Raw genomic sequence first — 19,690 nt, forward strand, 5'->3', positions numbered from 1 at the left:
AGTTATATAAGTTATATAATTACATTTTATACTTTTGTAGTTATTAAATGCAAAATACTTCTGGTGCTAAACTTTTATTTGAATTAACTTGTGATGTTTGATAAGAGTGGTAAATGTAAATGTACCGAACTCACTTTTCTGTCTCCTGGCTTGACATCTGTGCGCAACTTTGTAAACTTTACACATTTGTCAGAATATCCATGTCATAGCATAGATCACCTAGAGCATAACAGGTGGCTGCATTCAGTAACAGTTCTATGAGAGAAGAAACTGATCTTTTTTTATTTAAGCAACTGATCCCTCTAATGTTGAAAATCAGTCCAAACCGGCAGTGGTTGAAGACTGTAACCACAACTTATGTGCTCTTTATCTTCTAATTGAAGAAATTGAATGTTGTGTTTGAATTGAATGCTCAAAAACATAGTTGGGGTGAATTTTACCTTTAAATAGGACAGACTATTTTTTAGACGCCACAATTCTGTAATGTCTGCTCCTGGATAAACAGTTTGTATATAATGATTGTTTGATAGCATTAAAACAGCCCTAACCAATAATTGCAAAAAAAAATAATGTTAGTGTGAAATGATTCACCCACCTTTCTATCTGTGACAGAAACTTTGTCTCAAAGATGCCCCTGGTCTTAAGTGTCTCTGAGATTTGTCCCCGGAACAGGAAGCCACGCTTGGTCAGATCAATCAAAATCTGCCGTACAATCTCACCAAGATACATTCCACTGCACATCTTCTCATATCTGTGATGCAAAAGAATTAACACAGCTGTGTCAGTAAGCTGTAAAGATGCTCTCTTAACTAGAGATACCATTTGTTTTCTTTTTTTCCCTTTAAATATATTTTTCTGTTTGCTCTTTGATCCAGTATTACTGAACAGGCCAAGATGTTGAGGGGAGAGTATAGCACTGTGGCAGGTGTTGCTATTTTGTTATTTGTGAAATAGTTGGGTACTAGCTGCATCCTAACCTTTGTTTGCCTTCGTTGAGTGAGTTCTCATCCACTGCCTGGTCGTATGTTGTCCTGATGTCATCCAGACAGCCATTGTCTCCAAATGCCCCCCACTCCATATTGACACACATCCGACCCTCGGTACCCGGCACTATCTCAATGTTCTTCATTTCTTCCATATAACAAGCATTGCTGCCCGTTCCTGAGTGTATACACAGCCAGGGCTGTTACATCTAAAAAGAACTACCAAATTTCTTTTCTAACTGTAGATTAGTATTGGGCTAAGGTGCAAAATAACACAAAAGTAGTTTTGCTTAATAAAATAAATACATAAACATATCATTTTGTTGTATGAATATTTACTTACATCTTTCATACCTTGCAAGATAATTGTAGAAAAAATATTTTTGTTATAGGTTGTGTGTCACTCACCTGCGATCAGTCCCACCTCACATGTGGGCTCCTCATATGCACAGGTCATCATCGTCCCCACTGTGTCATTCACTATGGCTACCACATCCAGCTCAAACTCCTACAAACATCACAAGAATTATTGTTTACGCATCAAAGTACAACAATATTACATGCACGTATAATGCAGTAAGAACTTGTGTATGCTTTCCATGTTATAGACAAATTTCAATTAAAAAAATCTGTCGTGCAAAAAATCAGTTGTGTCCAGAATGCCCAGAATATATTCATTACATTTTTAATTCACATACTCATGATACTGAAGTGTTTACATCCGGTTACTTATATTAATAGCCATATAGATTTTTTTCCCTGCAGTCTAAAGAAAAGCAGGTAGCTGCTGTTGCTTAAGACTTTTCCAAGATGATGTTAAAGCAGCGTTAAGTCCATGTTTTTCACTAAACATTGCTGGATGGTTGTTTTGACAGATGAATCAATATCACACCTGGCAACATCTTAAATGCCACACTGAGCACAATGCGGTTAACCCACACTCCTAGACAGGCGAAACAACAAACTACACAAGCAGTTTCAAAGAGCTGTAAGGTTCAGGAGCTCTGCCAGACCTCTGCTCTTAGCTGCATGTCTTCTGGGTGTTATTGCATGCTATAAGGACAGTAAACAGGTCCAGGCTCGTACCGCTTTACCTGTTAGTTAATGATTTACCTTTGGTTAATACTTACTGGATTCTCCATCTAAAAAAATAAAATTAATATGTGAAACCGAAAAGTGGCAACATGTGGATATTAGGAATTTTCTAGATATAACAGTGACACTCAACTGTATTCATAAAAATGTAATTTATTAGAGAGAGTAATTAGTCATATTTGTTGTTCTGTTGTAGGTTTATACAGTACGAGGTGGGGTTAAGTGCGTTTATGCTGAAACTGCAAAATTGCAGTTCACAGCAAAGATGCCTGTATGCTGGGATTAGCAGCTATGTGGTCATGTGACGTGGATGGTGAGTGAATATATGATGTGCAATCTTCTTTACTACTAAGGATTTACTATAAGGTTTTTAATGAGGTGGTCTGTTAGGTTACATATCCAGATTCTTTCCCTTCCTTATTCTGTAATGTTTTTATGAAACAAAGTTTAAATTATGAGATTTTAAACGACCAAAATAACAAAAGTTCTCTAAATAGTGGGTAGATAAGTGAATATAAAAAAAAAACAGTTAAGCTCTAAAATAGCTGAATTTCATTATTTAAAAGACACTGCTTTGAGGGGCTCATTGAAGGCAAGCATTTATTTGCTCAGAGTGCTGTCAGTCAGAACCTGGACAGCACTTTTAACCCTCGGATGGTCATAGTCAAAAAAGGGACCCTTTTGGGTCCCTTTTTTGACTATGACCATCCGAGGGTTAAAGAAGCAACAATATGAGGGACAAACTGTGCCTACATTATACAGGATGCAAAGGTGCAGCTTACACAAAGCCTTTTTTATCTCACCAAATATCCCATGCAAAGACTGCTGTGACAAAACAAATTTCCCACGTGTGGGACTAATAAAGGTTATCTTATCTTATCTTATCTTATTGTTTTGCTGTTCTTTGTAACAATAACCAAGCAGCAGTCAGAGGTATAAAATATACACTTATGTCTATTAAATTTGGGATCATTTTAACAATACTGAATGAAACCATTTTACTGGTTTTAGGGTATTTTAGGTTTTATGTCTTTTAGGGTATATTTTGACTAAATGATGCATATTTTTTAGTAGCAAACTTTTCACAATAATGGCATCTTTGGGCTTTCTGTCAAATCCAGTGGATTAACTAGTGTTCGTGTTGTTGTGACCAAACTGGTCTGTGATTACCTCTTTCCTTTTGATTGCTTCCCGAAGAAGCTCCACTACATCTTCACCCTCACAGTCTGTGGCCTTGAAGCCTTTGGTCCATGTTACAAGGATGCCCTGAAGATAACAAAACAATAAGTAATGATTTAAATTATAATAATGTTTAATTTGACTGAATAACATTTCACAATTCTCTAAACATGACAGAAAAACGACTTATTAACCAAGTATGTGTCCATTACATGTGTACGTTACATTGTACATTATGCTTTGCCTTCTTGGTAATTTGGTTGTAGCTGGATTGAAAGCAACGTAAAGTTTTTGCTTTGAGGAAAAAGGGAACATACTGCATCCAGGCTGGTCTGATGGCAGGGGAACGAAAAAGTGAAACCCAGTGGGAGTCGAGCACTTTTCATTCCCATGTAGTCCAGGAAATCAGAGATGCAGTGCACAATGTGATCAAAAAGCTGGAAAGAGACATCATATAGAAAGAAAAGGTCAGGACTGCTAATGGCTTTTGGTGTTTTTTTTTTCATGTGAGTTACAAAGATTCTTTATGGCACCAATGCAGGTTTGGATTTGGATAGTTGCATGTTTCAAATGGATTTTGTTGTAGCTAGAAATTAAGATGGAAAAGAGAAGAAATTGCTATAAATGTCTATAAATGTTTAATCTGTTTTCATGGAATAAGCAGTTTTTAAAGACTGAGAATTATTTAAACATGATTATTGTTCCTGTTTCCTGCAACAAATACGCAAAACTGATCGGTACCTCTTCCCCTGTGCCCTGCATGACTTCTATGGGAATGGCATAGATTTTGTTATGCATCTCCACTGATCGTCTTTTCCCACTGCGAATCTTGACCAGAAGCACGCGGAAGTTCGTTCCGCCAAGGTCCAGAGCAAGGAAATCACCATTTTCTGTTAAAAAAAGCCAAAGAAATGAGCATGAGAAGGCACAAAACATATTTCTACAACCACTGAATAAGTTTTATCTGTTGTACTGGTTATAATTTAGAATAAATATTGTTCTCTCTATGGTTAAAAAACTTGAAAATAGCAATTATATTTGACTGCCAGGTACAGAGAATTAGGGACAAAATATAAGGCACAGAATTATTGGCTTTTAAATCTTAAAGTATTTGTCTAAATGTTAACCTTCATGTATTAATTGCCATTAGGCATCACAGATAAGTAGTGCTAGTTTATCAAGGTGAGGCCAACGTTTACTCGTGTGTGCTTCTGTGTCTGGTAATTCACCTATTTTCAGAAAACCTTTTGAAAGAAACACATAGATCTAGGAAACGTCAGCTGTGTCTTCAGTCAGCATAAACTGACCATTTGTACTGTTACTGGTTATTGGATTGTGAAAATCCTTTCATGCAGATCCATAAAGTCCACCTCATACACTAAAAGCAGTGCTTGTGCTGGGTAAACATGTCCAGCTGTTGGGTTTTTAAATATCTGAAGCCTGTTGTTTGACTCCTTGTGCCATGAACTTTACTCAAGCTTTTTGTGTTAGCACAAGCGCTGCTTTCATTATTACCAAAAACCAAACATATAGTGACTGATTGTTTCATGATACATTATGTAGTTTAGTAGTTACTTTGAGATGACATATAGACTCGCTTTAATTATTGATAATGCTGTTTTTATTGTGGTAAATAATGCAACTGTTTGTTTCACCAAACACTGATATTGTATTTTATAAGCACGTAATAATTTTACCTGATGCAATGGTGGCCTTATTACAGGTAATACACTCCTGAGTATAACACATGGTTTCACTATAGACCACACGAAACACTTTAGTATCAAAGGATATTGATATTTCCATCTGCATTACTTTCCTTTGGCCTTCATATATGACATAGACAGGCGTGAATGATTGACTTGGACCTGAGCTAACAAAAAAACGAATCTATGTATGTCTCATTTTAATTACCTGTTCCGTCCGGTGTGCTTCGAACAAAGGTGGGCAACATTTTGACTGTAGCGTCCTTGTGGCTGTCCTTCTTCAGGCCTCTTTCAATCTCCACCTTCATCCTTTTCTTTACCTCTAACAACTGATTTTTGCTCAACCGGAATTCTGCCAAAGTCTGCTGAATGTGGCGCGCCTGCTCAGTTAAACGGTATGCCACTGCTGTCACCATGGCCGCTCCTTTCCCACTCCCGCTTTCGGACAGCAGGAAACGGACATCTGAGTCTGGGACTAAGCGACGCACAGTTTTGTGCAGACGACGGGCATATCTGTTCAGAGAGCAAAAGAATTCCTCGTGAGTCTTCAAGTGAGTATTAGAATGTGTCAAAATCTATTTTTCATCAGAATTATGTATTCAGGCTGCAGAAATATATAAAACACTACACAATTACAGGATAACTGTGACTTAGGATTTTAGGAATTCACAATGCAGCAGATCTGAACTTCCACACAGACCAAAACCTGGAGTTTTTCATTTAGGACTGAATCTGAAGCCACTCAAAGAATTATCTGGCGTACATCCTTTCTATGCTGCATAGGTCTTTTTGGAGTGCATAATATCCAAACTAAATGTGCGTCTCTGGAAAGCGCCCTTTAGTCCCCATTTTATGGCCTACTCACTGAGGGTGCATCTTGTACAGGGATCCATCAATGCCGACAGTGGTACGAAGCCGCACAACTCCTTTATTCTCTTTTAGGCGACAAAGAATGGCTCCCAGAGTTGCAGATATTAGATTAGCTGAGCGGAAGGATACGATGGTGCACACGTGCTGCACAGCCAGACAGTCTTCATCTGAGGGCTCCACTCCAAGCCTTGTCAGGATTTCCATGCACTTCTTCAGTCCTTCCTTAGTCCTAAAATTACAAGTATTGTACATTAAAAAGGTCTTAACTCTTCTGTTGAAAAATGGAAGTGGAAAAACTATTTTATTCCTTCATGTCTCACTTTTCAATTGCAGATACATGTTTCGTCTCAATCTTTCCTCTCGTCAGGAGCTCGGGGGTTATTCGTCCCTCAAACAGCAGCCCCTCTTTGGCCATCTTGACCAGGATGAGACGTACCAGTTCTCCCATGTACATGCCACTGGCCATCTTTTCAAACCTAATCAGAAAGAAACACAACAGTGTTTTCATATAAGGTATCACAGCTACAATTTCTATTCATCTAAATTACAGTCCACTGCAGACTAGAATGCTTTTTTTCAACTGTAATCTTAAGGGACAAAGCTATATTTTATCTATAGTGGTGTGTGTACAGTAACTTCACAATGTGTAACAACAAAGAGAACTAGTCCCAAAGAAGTTAAGCATACTGGTATACTTTTGTGTATTATATGCAGTTCGTTTACTGTTTGGCTGCACAACTTAAAAAACTAACTTGCATTGTACTTATCGTAGTCTACAGTAAGTAAACTTACTGAAAGATATTTAAACTTTCAAAACCTTCTTTAGTTTAAAAAAAAGAAGAAAGGAATCTTACAATTGTTTTCCTGGGTTGATCGATCCTCTGTCAATCTCACGGTCAAACTCTGTGCGGATGTCCTCTAGGGACCCATTATCCCCAAAAGCACCCCATTCAGTGTTGATGCACATCCGGCCTTCATCTCCTTCCACCAGGTCAATGTGACGCAGTTCCTCCATGTAGCAGGCATTTGTTCCCGTTCCTGAAAGGATGCACAACTGACATAACTCTTATTTCACTTCAAAGCAGAATGCAGTGTGCTATTTAGCTTATTTGGCGCCCCCACATGTAGAACTGTGTACACGCTTCTGTACAGTGCTCAGGACCTCGTGTGATTTTTGCCCAAGCTTGGACGAGAGACATTATTTTTGCTTGATTTTTGCCCTTCTGGGTTAGAACTTTAATATAAAAATGTATTCTCAACATCCTGGGATGGTTTGAAGTACTGATAAAGTACACTTGGTTACTAAAACCTGTTGGCTTTAAGGTGCTAAATACCTTTTCCAAAGCCTGGGGAAAGGATCTATTTGTTTAAAAGGGGCATATCAAATCATGTGAAATGCAAGATATTTTTCCCCCTACTTTAAAAGTGTCATTGGCTCAGGCATTTGTATTTGCCTAATGCAGTGGTAAAAATCCGTTTTTACCTATAATGATTCCCACTTCACAGCGCTGATCGTCAAATCCACAAGTCATCATAGTGCCAGTGGTGTCATTCACCACTGCCATGATGTCTGCTTGGTAGTCCTGGGAAAACAAGGTTATGTTTAACTCAAAACAAAATGGAAAAAAAGAGCCACCTGGCAGATGTCTTATCCATGTTTGCAAATGAAATCCACAGACAAAAACCTACCCCTCGTTTCTTGATAGCTTTGTTTAGAAGCTTCACAACGTCCATGCCTTCTACACCACTGGCTTTAAACTTCTTTGTCCATGTTAGTAAGACAGCCTGAAAAACAAGACTAACTTTAATTTACTATAAGACGGGCAAAGACAATCTCAAATATATGTCCATCGCTATTCCAGTCACGGTATCGCCAAACACATTATCTATAATATATTAACACAATAATATGATACTTTAATATAAATACAATACATACAATAAAATATAATGCATTGATGAATTTACACTGTTACATTCTATGGGCTTTATTGAGCTATTGATCTAAAACTATTAACAAAAGAAACAAGCCACACATGTTGAGATTGTAGTGATGACGTGTTTAATGAGCACAGTGAGTGGTACAGTTATCCTTTAAACTGGAAGTGTTTACCTCATCTAGTTTGGTTTGGGCACATGGGAAAGAGAACGTGAATCCCACAGGAAGTTTTTTATCCTTGATTTTTTGTTTCTCCATGAAGTCACCGAGGCAATCTGCAACATGGTCAAAGAGCTGCAGACACACAAAAAAGACATTTTTAAGAATTTCAAGGTGATGTAACTACATTTTGGCGCAAATGTAACATTTTCTTTATCATTTTAAGTTAATGCATCCTTAAAGTACAATTTCCAGTTTACATAAATATCCCTGAAACTTTACTTAGAAAATGCTTCAACAAATATATAAAGAACATAAAGGATTCTGCAGACAGTTAAAAGCCTTTCTGTAAACCATGCATATTTTAGAAATCATCATGAGATCCTGGAAAGATAGCTGATATCTACCCATATTGACATGACTTGTGACTTAGCATGTTTTTAAACTATTTTTTTTTCTTTTTTCTTTTTAGTCATTGGATTAATTGTATACTTGCATGAAATTGTTTTTAAAAAAAATCACACCAATGAAGACTGTTTACAGAGTTGTATATTATACAATAAGTCACAATCTAAATGTACGTCTTTGTTAACAAACCTGTGATATATCACATTACATTTCTTCTGACCAGCTGTCCGTTCAGCATTTCACTAAACAGCATCTGTCTTGTTCTGTCTGTGTAAGTCATGGCCTAAACCAATCACACCGCCGCAGACAGTCATTCATGTTTTGGTTATCATGTTACAACACGGCCGCCAGCTGTCTGTCCTGTGTAGGCCAGTGTAGGTTCTGACGTTGCTCTTATTATTCCCAAGTGTCACAAAGATCATTTTACACAAACTGAATGTTGAGTCGGCCTTCCTATAACTGCTTTGTGTGGTGTGTAGACAGTAATGTTGAATATTCTTAATTAAGTGTGATTACGATACATCGGTGTGACAAGGATTACAGCATGAGAACAACATGTCTGATTGCTTCTTAGCTATGTTTTCACAGAGGAATGGCTCAATAAGAAGAATACAACAAGAATGTTTAGTACATTTAAAAATGGTAGAAATATATTTTTGGTTACCTGTGCCCCACTCCCATGGGTAATGTCATCAGGGGTCTCATAGATCTGGCTCTCCATCTGAACTGGTTGCTTCTTGTCTTGTGTCACTTTGACACGCAGGATCCGAAAGTTCGACCCTCCAAGGTCCAGAGCTATGAAGTCCCCCTTTTCTGTCAGGTTGAGAGTGTGGTCACACATTAGTCTTTTTGAGTTTTGTGATTTTTTTTCAATTGCAATTCATGACAGACAGTTGCAACTAGTCCTCCCCCTGGTGTATTCCAACCACACACACACACACACACACACACACACACACACACACACACACCCAACAAAAAACAGAAGATTTTCCCCATATTATGTATATTTTGGATCATACCTGAATACCAGAAGTCAACTCATAGGTGGCCCAAAGACTGCACTTAGGGCTACCAGGGTCAAATGTGCGTTTTGGGTAGATTTATGTTTTGCATTTTGTTTTTTGACAGTTTTTACAAGCAAAGGGAGTGAAAATGTGTTTCTTTTTTAAGAAATGTAATATAATATCCTAATTTTAATTTAGGGCAGATTAGAAATTAATGAATGTTTGATACTTTATTAAAGCTGTCACTGCTAATTCTCTCTAAGGCCATCAGTATTCCCAAGCTTGGCATGTCACTAAAAGAGAAAAGGAGCTTTACAGGCATCCACCACAAAGCACATGCTGTTAGTAGTAGCATCAACAAAAGACAATGTTTGGAATAATACTCCCCTCTTGGCCAAAAGTACAAAGATCTATATCAACATTTCTCAACAAAGACACGAGGAACATATCCTCAGGTTTATTTTCCTTACTCCCTACTTATGGTTGGAATGCTGCCTGTCCTTAGAATCAAATATATAAAGAAACCCACCGAATAAAATAAAAAAAAGAAAGGAAAGAAAAGAAAAGAAAAGAAAAGAAAAGCATAATGTCAACAAATAGCCCCTCTGATTAAAAAATGTGAAGTTTGTTCTGAAATGAATACACAGACCTATATGTGCAATATTACAGGTAATTACATAAATTTATTCTTCTTGAAATCTGACACTGGATAAGAACAGAACATGTGGATGTAAATTTACTATTGCTGGAATCAGAGTTGTAACCTTTAAGTAAAGAAGTTCAGCTGCCCTCCAACAAAACACTGTTCAGTCGTGCCATGACTGTAATGTTTGCTGCCTTGAGCTATTAATCCTCTTGACCTGACTGGAATGAGATGTGTGTCTGGGCTGGACATACAAGTGTTAGTGATTTGCCGCAGAGCATTTGCTGTTTTATAACCCATGTCGTTGTATATTCTCAGTGCTAGCATGCAAATGTCCTGATGCTGTTTCGTTTAATTAATGCAAAAATTCTTAACTAAGCTCGTCAAAACTAGTGTTGTAATCTAATCACTGATAAAAGAAGGCTTTATCTGTGGCATGGCTGGTGTCTGTAGTACTGGCAAAAAAAAAGAAACATAATATGGTTTACAGTTTTTAAATTATTATTATTTTCGAGAGATTTGATTCTATTTGATTCTATCTGCCATTTGATTCTAAAATACCTTTTAATTATTCCATTTCCATAAATGTGTTTTAGTAATAAAAGATAGTGAAAACAGAATCCGTGAGATTTAGGATGAAGACCCTAAGCTGGTCTGTCTACATTTGTATCTCTCATTAGCTTTTACACCAAGTATAATCTTATTACACAGTAAAAATTACAGTCTGAGCTGTTCATTTGTGAATTTTCTTTCCAGAGAAAAAAGTCAAGACAGAGGAATGGGATTAATTTTCACTTATCCCTCTTATCATGACAACCAACCTTGCCAACATGTTTGTCACTACTGTCATTATATGGATTTAAAATGTTTATTTATTTATTTTTTTTGCCATCACCATAGCTTCAACTTCGCACTTTGCTTCATCCCTGTCACCTCATGTTGAAACCCTAGGCTATATATAGTGCGAGAAGGCAGGAATGTCCGGCTGCCTTGTTCGGACATCAGTCTGCAGGAAAACTAAGATATACTTGAAGTATATTTCTGCATTTTTGTTTCTCATTTTTCGACTTGAATACAAGAATAAAACCAAAAACAGCAGAAAGACATTCAAATATTTAGTCATCAATTCTACTTTTTGAGGTTTGTTTCCCAGTAAATGATCTTTTATCATCTGTAATAATCTGACTGTCAAAGTATCCTGAATATACATTCTGTTCCTCTATTATTTTATCAGTATAGCCCCAAAATATAAGAAAAGTAACATCTTAAACTAGTTGCATGGTCTTACTAAAGGCCTTTTGCTGGTTACAGGCCAGTCCTCAGACTAGTAAAGAAAAATATTTGACACAAAGATATGATTGGATTAGACGAGCCTATGAGGATTCTGTTTCAGGTAAGTTAAATGTAACATTATGAGGTTTTCTTCTGCTTGTACGTTACACTGAGTGATGAGGCTGTGTGGACTGTTTGGCCTCAGGCCTAAAACAATAGTAATCTATTTAGCTTGAACCCAGAGCACAAACACAAAGAGGCTTATGTGACAATTTTAACATCAGCACATTCTTTACAGTCAGACAGAAACAAATACATCCTTCAACGAGTATGGATGAAATTTTGTCATCAGTGTGTGAATAGGAGGTATTAATGATGCTGCTTCTTCTGCATAATAGTGGAAATGCTCCTTTATATTTGAACCATTTTGACTTCTAAAATGCAGAATTATTTTTGAGCTTTGTGATATTTTTTATATTGTTAAAATATTTTTACAAATTTTTAAGCATTTTTAAGCTTTAAAGGCTTAAACCCATGTGTTTGACCTCATTAAGTGAACTGCCAATGACTTTGGGCATTTGGGGGCACTGTTGGGCACTTACACAATTAAGGAGAATATTTTTGAGCTGATCAGAGCACTTTTCTCAATAATCTGTGATTTCTGTGAGACTCTTAATACACACTCTACCTGATCCATCAGGAATGGACCTGACGAACGTGGGCAGCATCTTCACGGTGGCAGTGGGGTTGGTGTCACGTTCAAGCCCATTCTCCATTTCCCTGCGGAACCTGTTCATGATGTCCTTAAGCGTCTCATCGGAGAACCGCATGGAGTACAGGTACTTATCGATCTGAAGAATAGGTTCACAGAGAAGTTGTTAGGGACGTTTTATGCTTGCTAAACATCTGTGAGACACTAATATTTTGCAACCTGAGCACATATCAATTAACATGAATTAAACACATGTAAACACTGCCTACTAGTATTGTCGTGGTTTAAACACAACAATGGGGGTTTCCTGGGATGGATTTTATAATGGGTTTGTGTCATTTGAATTAGTTAACGGCATGGCAGGAGTTCTAGGACATGGGCAAAAATCAATAAACAGGGAGTACCTCTAATTGTGGCAAAGAGCCTGAAGTTGGACACTTGAATCCATGTACTAGTCAGCATAACATTTTGATACAATTAAATTATCAACAAAACATTTTTTAATAATAGCTACATTATATGGTTACATCACAGTTAACACATCTAATGAATGAAATGTTTGTTGGGAGGATTTACAGAGGACAGTTTTTGTTATTGTTATATAATCACAGTGCATGCCATGGGGCACCCCACACGCCTGAAACCTGCTCTGTGCCACGAGACAGTCCACACATTTGTTACCCATCAAGCTACTCTGTCACATTATTAATATTAGCCTCTCCAAAATGTCACCTGATTTGTAGAGTTTGTCTACAAGAGTAATGAAACATGTCTGTAACTTTTTTTAAAATACAGTAACTTTGATGTTTGTCTATATATACTTTATAAAGTAACATATTGATTTTTTTCATGGCCAATCTTCTTAATGTTGTATGTAAATGCAGTTAATTCGTATAGTTATTCACTCTTAGTTTTCCTGACACTTATAATATGGCATCTATTATCAGTCTCTTTCTTATGTTATTTAACTGCATCTGTGTGATGCCTTCTTTTGTCATGTTTTTGTATCAAACTTTTTCAGAATTCTTACGGATTTAAATTAAATTTTGTTTGTTTGCCTGATCCTTTGATGCTTAATCAAAGAATACTAGTAAGACCAAAGGTCTACACACTAAGGCTACCCCGCTACTACAACACTTGGATAACAGATAGTAAATCTAGCTGCCACTAAATTTGACTCCTTATCTTGATATGGTTACAGTGTCGGTGTCCCCTGCAGGATGTGCATGGTTTAAGAGCTTTCATCCTTTCAAGGATTGTTTTTACCCCAGTAGTTCCAGTAACCTACTTCAGCAGTGGCACGTGTTGCTACTGCACTGTGATATCACACATGACGTCATGAGTATTTGACCCCACCCCCACTTACACTGACTGCCCTCACCCGTATCCCCTATTCCCTGGGGATATCTTACCAGTTTGTTCAGTCACGAATTCGCTGTGAACACAGAGTCCGTTTATATGGGCAGCTAGAAGCTGTAATCAGGCTCAGATTTCACTGATGGCAACGTCTATGAGCTGCTAAAAAATTGAAATGTGTTTTCACGATGGACTAAAAGAGGAATGAAATTAAGAAGGCAACAGTGCAATGGGATAGAACATCTGTGAAACAGTAAAAATGAATGACTGGGAAAAGAAAGACACTGACAGTCGGGGACAAAATCGTGGATCTTGGAGATCTTGACTTTTGCCAACAACCCCTCATAGACACCTGTCTGCTTCAGATGCCATAGCAACCAGTGCTCCGTAAAAGCTCAGTGATGGAGCTTTCACCACGATCAATGACCACAGCCCTGCTCAAGGACATCTGTGTCAAATACTGCTAACAAACTGAAAATGCACCATATCAATATTAAACACCATGCTGGCTTTCTCCTCCCGTAACTCCCAAATGGTGCATCCTCTTCTCCCAACACGATAAACCCCAAAGATTCGATCCCAGCATGCAGCCACTGTTCGCCGGTGTCTGTGGGTACACGCTAGGCTGCTGTGATATAACAAAGCTCTGAAGTCTAATATAAAAGGACCACCATAACAGTTTAAAGCTGCTGTCGCTCACCTTTTTGAGTTGATCATCCTTCAACTCGGTGAAGTAGTAGGCCAGAAGCTGAGCCGCTATCATCCTGTCTGCGTGTCCTTCGGGAGCTGTCACTTACTACGAGGTGGTTTGACAGTGAAGAAGAAGGGAAAAGAAGATTGTTCAGTTTCCCCTCACGCTGATCCCGCTTTATCCTGAAGTAGAAGCAAAAGCAGGCCTTGCCTGAGCACTGTGTCAAGGCAAGGTTAAAAGGAAAAAGTCTGGTGAAACAAATGTGCAGCAGCGGCCCTGCCTGCTAGTCTGCGACAGGCACACACACATACACACACAAACACACACACAGGCTGGGTTTGGCCGTGCCTCCTCCCTCTGAGCTGCTAGCTCCCTGTTAGCTCTGAGGAGATGTAACAGCTCGGCACAGGAATGGTGGTTCTGTTTTGCCCTGCCCCCACTGAGCACTCCCATTGGCTGAACCCAGGACATGGAAGCAAAGGAAAGAGTGGGGAGCAAATTGGAGGAGGGGGCAACAGGGGAGTGCAAATGGGAGTGGGGGCACGGGAGTTGTGAGCTGAATGAGGAAGCGGCTTACGCACGATAACTGGCCACTCTCCTCCATAGACTTCCCCGAGTTTGCACGTCTCCATGTTTCCACGGCTACAGGAGGTGGACGTGCAGAGAGGCAGGGCAGCCACATGATGATGTCACTACTGCAATACACTGAGCACCAACTGCAGCCTGAAGCACATCACATTCATGCTGCAACATCCAAGCATCTTCTCATAGCTCCACACATGCAGCAGCACCATTGGAGAGTCAGACTTGTGACTGATGGCTTCTTATCTCTGCAGCACACACCCCACCCACTGCAACACAGAAGCTAGAGATATAGCTTTAAAGCTAAGTGTCATTCCTGACCTTGAGAGGACATTTCTTAATGGAAGGCAACCTGCACACATTATGTACCTATAAATCCACGAATCAGCGTTTTTAATTAAAAAACAACAACTAAAAACAAAAAGTAACAAAGAATATAAAAAGTCAGGACGACTCATCCAAAGACAAGAAGTAAAAACATTTGTTTGCAGGTTGCAGTCACATTAATTGATATTTTTAAAATGTGTTTTATATATTTTTTTAAATCTATTCTTACATGGGCTTAAAATGTGTCTTTAGCTATAGCCAGCACATGTTTCGAGCCCCCACCCCTCTTTGACTGCTGATGAGGCTTCAGCATTGCTATACATAGTCAGGGACAGCTCCTCTGCCCCCTGTGGCTCTATTACGTCACCACGCTCTGCGTAAAATGAACCATGTCTCCTGACTCAGTGACGCCTAAAGCTTGTGACGTCTTTATTATATCCCCCCCCCCCCCCCCCCCCCCTTAACCATTGTGATTTAGGACTTCCCTCTTTGATTTTCCTCTAGTCTACACACAGTCCCCCTCCTCTTGTGTTCCATCTTTAGCAGCCTGCAACCTAAAGAATGGTTTCCCGGTGCCGCCTTTCCCCACTGTGAAACAGAAGCTCAGAAAGGAGAGAGGAAAAAGGGGGAGGGCTTAATATTCATTCACTCCCCTCTGAGGAAGACTATCCGGCTGGTGTCATGGCTGCTTCAGGGTGACCTTTCCTGGTGACCTAAATGTTGTGCTCTTTATAATGAAGTAACGCATGCTTAAGCAGGACTTCTTTTTTTTAAATTGTTTACAGTTTCTTTATGTAACCACATGTTTATTTGAATATTAAGGACTCATTTTTTCTCATTTAAGTATTTTCCTCAACACGCGACCCTTTTAATATGTTATGCTTGATATGTTTATCGGTATACTTAAACTTTGCTGTTACTGAAGTTGAGAGTTCATCATTCATCCACGAATCCATTTTCAATCTGCTGCAGTATATATGTGCTTGTTGTTTGTAAAGGCACACAAGATTCCTGTCTGTCAGAGGAATATCCTTTGGGAAGCTTAAATGTCCTCAGTAAATCTGTTATAGAAATAGATTTGACTATTCCCTGCATATCAAGGAGCAAACTGGCCAGATTGTGGTGTTACAGTGAAGGTTAGCATGTTTTTCACGTTGGCATGTTTAAAAAGAGATATAAATAGAAGAGACTTGATGTAATCCAAGGTATTTGCAATTGTCCTCTTTTTTTCTTGGTAAGATGTCCTGCTTGGAACCAAGTTCGAACATCTACTGGGACCAAGACCACATATACTGAAATTTCTAGAGGTGTTTAGTTTATTATAAATTCTCATCAAATAAAAGCAAAATAAATAAATAAAATCTCTGCAGCCTTCATGCATCATAAAGTCATTGAATCTATTGGCACTTATGTAGTCTAAATATTCTGCAGACATGAGGCATCTCAAATGTCTGAACTTCATGCTTGTCACATTATCATGCTCCAATAATCTCTTTTACTCCCAGTACAAACATGCTATGTAGTGGGGCCAGAGAGGGGAACGAGACTGGAATCCAACAGGAGACCTAAAGTCAAAGACAATGAAACAGATAAAGAGAACTGTTACTGCAATTGTGCAAAAGAAAACAAACACACAAAAATGTCTCTCACATTTAGTGCATATAGTCAGTGTTAGTTAGGTTTTACTTGATGATGATGATCTTTGTAGCCTTAATCTTTATTACAAAAGGTTAAACTTGAACTAAACTACACTTTGGTTGAAAGCACACTATCATTCTGCATGTAACTTTCACTAGTTCAGATGGAGATCCATCCATCTATCCATTTTCTTCTGCTTCTCCTTCCAGGTCACAGGGATAATAAGTTAGGGCATTACTTATACTAAGTCATACTGTACAGGCTGACGGTTATACTGGGCAGGAGGGTAAGTGGCCTCTGAAAATGAGTTTTGCTCTGGTGAGACATGAAGTACTTTCAATCTCATCCAGAGAGGGTAAAGAACATCCTGTGGTCTTTTCAGCTGACCTTATCACCCTCTGCAGTCTTTCTTTGTCAGCCACTGTAAAGCCGGCGGGCCACACACTATCACACACTAATGGTGCATGACAGTCCAGACTCGAGTGTAGAGCAGTAGAAGGTCACCAGCAGCTTGTCCTCCAGTTTATTCATCTTTAAAACCCTCCAAAAGTAGAGGCACTGCCGAGCCTTTTTCACCACAGATGTTGTTAACTGACCACTAAAGATCTTCAGAGATGTGTTCCTAGGAATTTAAAGGTGGCAAAAAAGAGCTGAGGAGAAGTACCTGCAAAAAATATATAATATATAAAAATATAGTCTATATACATTACAGTATATAGTAAAGAAAACCCTGAAAACTGTAATTCCTGAACTCATCATATTTTCATCAGCTTTATCTTTAGTCTTTTGCACTTTATTCAGTTCTTAAGGCTGAAAGTTTTGGTGTGCTGCCTCAAATCACATTGTAATACTGTTTTGAAGGCTGAAAGTATGAGTGTGAAAAGATATTGTTGCAGATGGACATCAGGTGGCAGCATTGAACAGAGAGTCACACCAAACTGAGCCCATGTCTTCACCGTTGTGGATTTCTGGCTCCATCTCACTAGATCCCAGCATCCTCCTTGGTCACATCAACAAAGTAGGACAAGCATGCCCTCCTTCACTAAATCCATGAACTTCCCCTGTGCTCTATGTTCAACATCCTTTGTCCAGTAATTTTACTGTCCTTCTTCTGCACAATTCAATTCAGTTTTATTTATACAGCGCCAAAACACAACAACAGTTGCCTCAAGGTGCTTTATATTGTAAAGGTGGACCCTACAATAATACATACAAGGAAAAACCCAACAATGACCCCCTATGAGCAAGGTCTTTGGTGACAGTGGGAAGGAAAAACTCCCTTTTAACAGGAAGAAACCTCAGGCAGAACCAGGCTCAGGGAGGGGCGGGGCCATCTGCCATGACCGGTTTGGGAAAGATGTACTCTATCTAATTCTGTCCCTCCTGGTCACACCCAATGAAAATCATAGCATCTGAAAGCCAATTTAGATGTATGGATTGTTTTGTAAATTATGGATCACTCACCTCTCTTAACATGACTGGTACTTGTTAAGAGAGGTACAGTCTAATGATTTGATCGCACTCTGTTCTGTGGAGGGTCTCAGTCATCCAGATAATGGTAGTCTTAAGAAAAAGAAAGGCAACGGGACTTGTGGAGAGACGCAGGCATAGGAGGTGGTCCTGAGAGTCACTGACCTACTATTGATCATATGAGTCATTGCATGAGCTAAAGTGTGGACATGATTATTGAGGTCTTTATTGTCACCGGGGGGTTAAGGGTGAAACCTCTGTGAAACCTTTTCCCAACCCATCATGTGACCTATTGAGGTACTGGGAAGGGATCTCAAGACTACATTGTAGGCAGTTGATAGCTGGTGTTGTAAGCCATCACCTCTGTCCAAAGATGGTTGTTCACAGCGGACAGAGATGGTCTCCTTTACTTTTCTTTCAAACCATCCGTCTTCTCAGTCCAAAATGTGAACATCCTCAAAAGAGTGTCCTTTAGGAGCAGTTGTACAGCATCTGTATGAGCCGTTTTTTGTCTAAGGGTGTAGTGCGCTCAGATGTCATGCTTGGAGAAAGTTCTGAATGAGTTTCTCTGAGGAACCTTATGCAAACCTTCTCCTTTGTTGGTGTTTGACCTTTTTTCCCGTGTAACATCAAGAATGATCAATCACACAGCCTTTGTTTCGGTTTGCATGTATGAATTGATCGTAGCGTAACTGTTGTCTTTGAGTAAAGGTGGGAGATGGGTGACTTTTTTGAGTCAGTTCTTCAGGACAATTGCTAAGCTCAGTATTTCCTATATAGTCATTGTTTCTAGAAGTTACATCTTTTTTCTCTGCATTGTTCTGATTTCTTATCTGCGGGTTTTAATTAAATGAGATGATGTCTGTTACAATGTCTTTTTTTAAAGAATATACTGCTATATACTGTATTGTAAAAGTGAGCAAAGATGTCAGTGAAAATATTTTAAACATAAAATCAGTAACATTTTAACAACTACAGGTCAAAGGGGAAAAATTAAAGACTTTATATCTCTTTTTAGTTCACTGTGATCTCGACTGCCATTAAGTCTGTTTTATAAGATATTTCCATGTATATTCTGTTATTTATAATAGACTTGTTTGAATAAAAATAGCTGCAGTGGCTCGTGTACAGTAAGAAGTAGAGGTATCACTGTAACCGAGGACTTGCTGTTAAAAATAGCTTGACTGTTGCCTGCAAGTGTTGAGCCAAGGAGGACAAGCTGTCTCGAGAAACCTAAAAAGGTCTCATAATGCTTTGAGTGTCAGGATCTGCCAGAAATGACTGAAAACTTCTTCCTGACTCTTGCACAGATCAATATTTTTGATGGTTAAAGGGGAGATCCTTCATACCTCATACTTTTAGAAAAAATGTTAGACTTACCGACAATAATAAGAAGAGAGGCACTCTGGTATTTCAGATTTATTTTTCTGATTTTCAAAAATGAAACTTTGTGTGGAACAATTTCTAAACTCTGTCACCATTTACTGTTTCACTGTTCCAACTCTTTCTCATCTTTAATATTCCATTAAATATATATATATATATATATATATATATATATATATATATATATATATATATATATATATATATATATATATAAAGAAAGGGGATAAAACTTGCCTCCAGAATAATTCATTAAACCTTGTGGTA

At 38.5% G+C, this 19,690-nt stretch overlaps 1 protein-coding gene and 1 long non-coding RNA gene across 2 annotated transcripts in view; one reads left to right on the forward strand and one right to left on the reverse strand.

The window, feature by feature from the left end:
• The window catches only part of LOC147327156 (uncharacterized), a 9,071-nt gene extending 6,679 nt beyond the window's left edge, over positions 1–2,392 (forward strand). Inside the window, exon 3 of the long non-coding RNA XR_015129801.1 lies at positions 2,275–2,392. This is a non-coding gene — a long non-coding RNA (uncharacterized LOC147327156). The remainder of the gene's footprint in view (positions 1–2,274) is intronic.
• The window catches only part of LOC147327157 (hexokinase-1-like), a 17,342-nt gene extending 2,941 nt beyond the window's left edge, over positions 1–14,401 (reverse strand). The window contains exons 1-16 of the mRNA XM_086294792.1: positions 14,030–14,401; positions 11,950–12,112; positions 9,004–9,152; positions 7,947–8,066; positions 7,523–7,618; positions 7,317–7,416; positions 6,688–6,871; positions 6,154–6,309; positions 5,829–6,062; positions 5,172–5,476; positions 3,999–4,147; positions 3,575–3,694; positions 3,249–3,344; positions 1,392–1,491; positions 978–1,161; positions 596–751 (exon numbers count right to left, since the gene is read on the reverse strand). Of these exons, the coding sequence (XP_086150918.1) occupies positions 596–751; positions 978–1,161; positions 1,392–1,491; positions 3,249–3,344; positions 3,575–3,694; positions 3,999–4,147; positions 5,172–5,476; positions 5,829–6,062; positions 6,154–6,309; positions 6,688–6,871; positions 7,317–7,416; positions 7,523–7,618; positions 7,947–8,066; positions 9,004–9,152; positions 11,950–12,112; positions 14,030–14,092 (2,375 nt within the window). The 5' untranslated portion in view covers positions 14,093–14,401. The remainder of the gene's footprint in view (positions 1–595; positions 752–977; positions 1,162–1,391; positions 1,492–3,248; positions 3,345–3,574; positions 3,695–3,998; positions 4,148–5,171; positions 5,477–5,828; positions 6,063–6,153; positions 6,310–6,687; positions 6,872–7,316; positions 7,417–7,522; positions 7,619–7,946; positions 8,067–9,003; positions 9,153–11,949; positions 12,113–14,029) is intronic.
• Positions 14,402–19,690: the final 5,289 nt, after the last annotated feature.

The sequence above is a fragment of the Aulonocara sp. 'chitande type north' Nkhata Bay genome, linkage group LG6, assembly GCF_057382095.1.
Source record: "Aulonocara sp. 'chitande type north' Nkhata Bay isolate Kocher_YH1m ecotype deep benthic linkage group LG6, A_spYH_male_GT1.1, whole genome shotgun sequence".
NCBI lineage: Eukaryota > Metazoa > Chordata > Actinopteri > Cichliformes > Cichlidae > Aulonocara > Aulonocara sp. 'chitande type north' Nkhata Bay.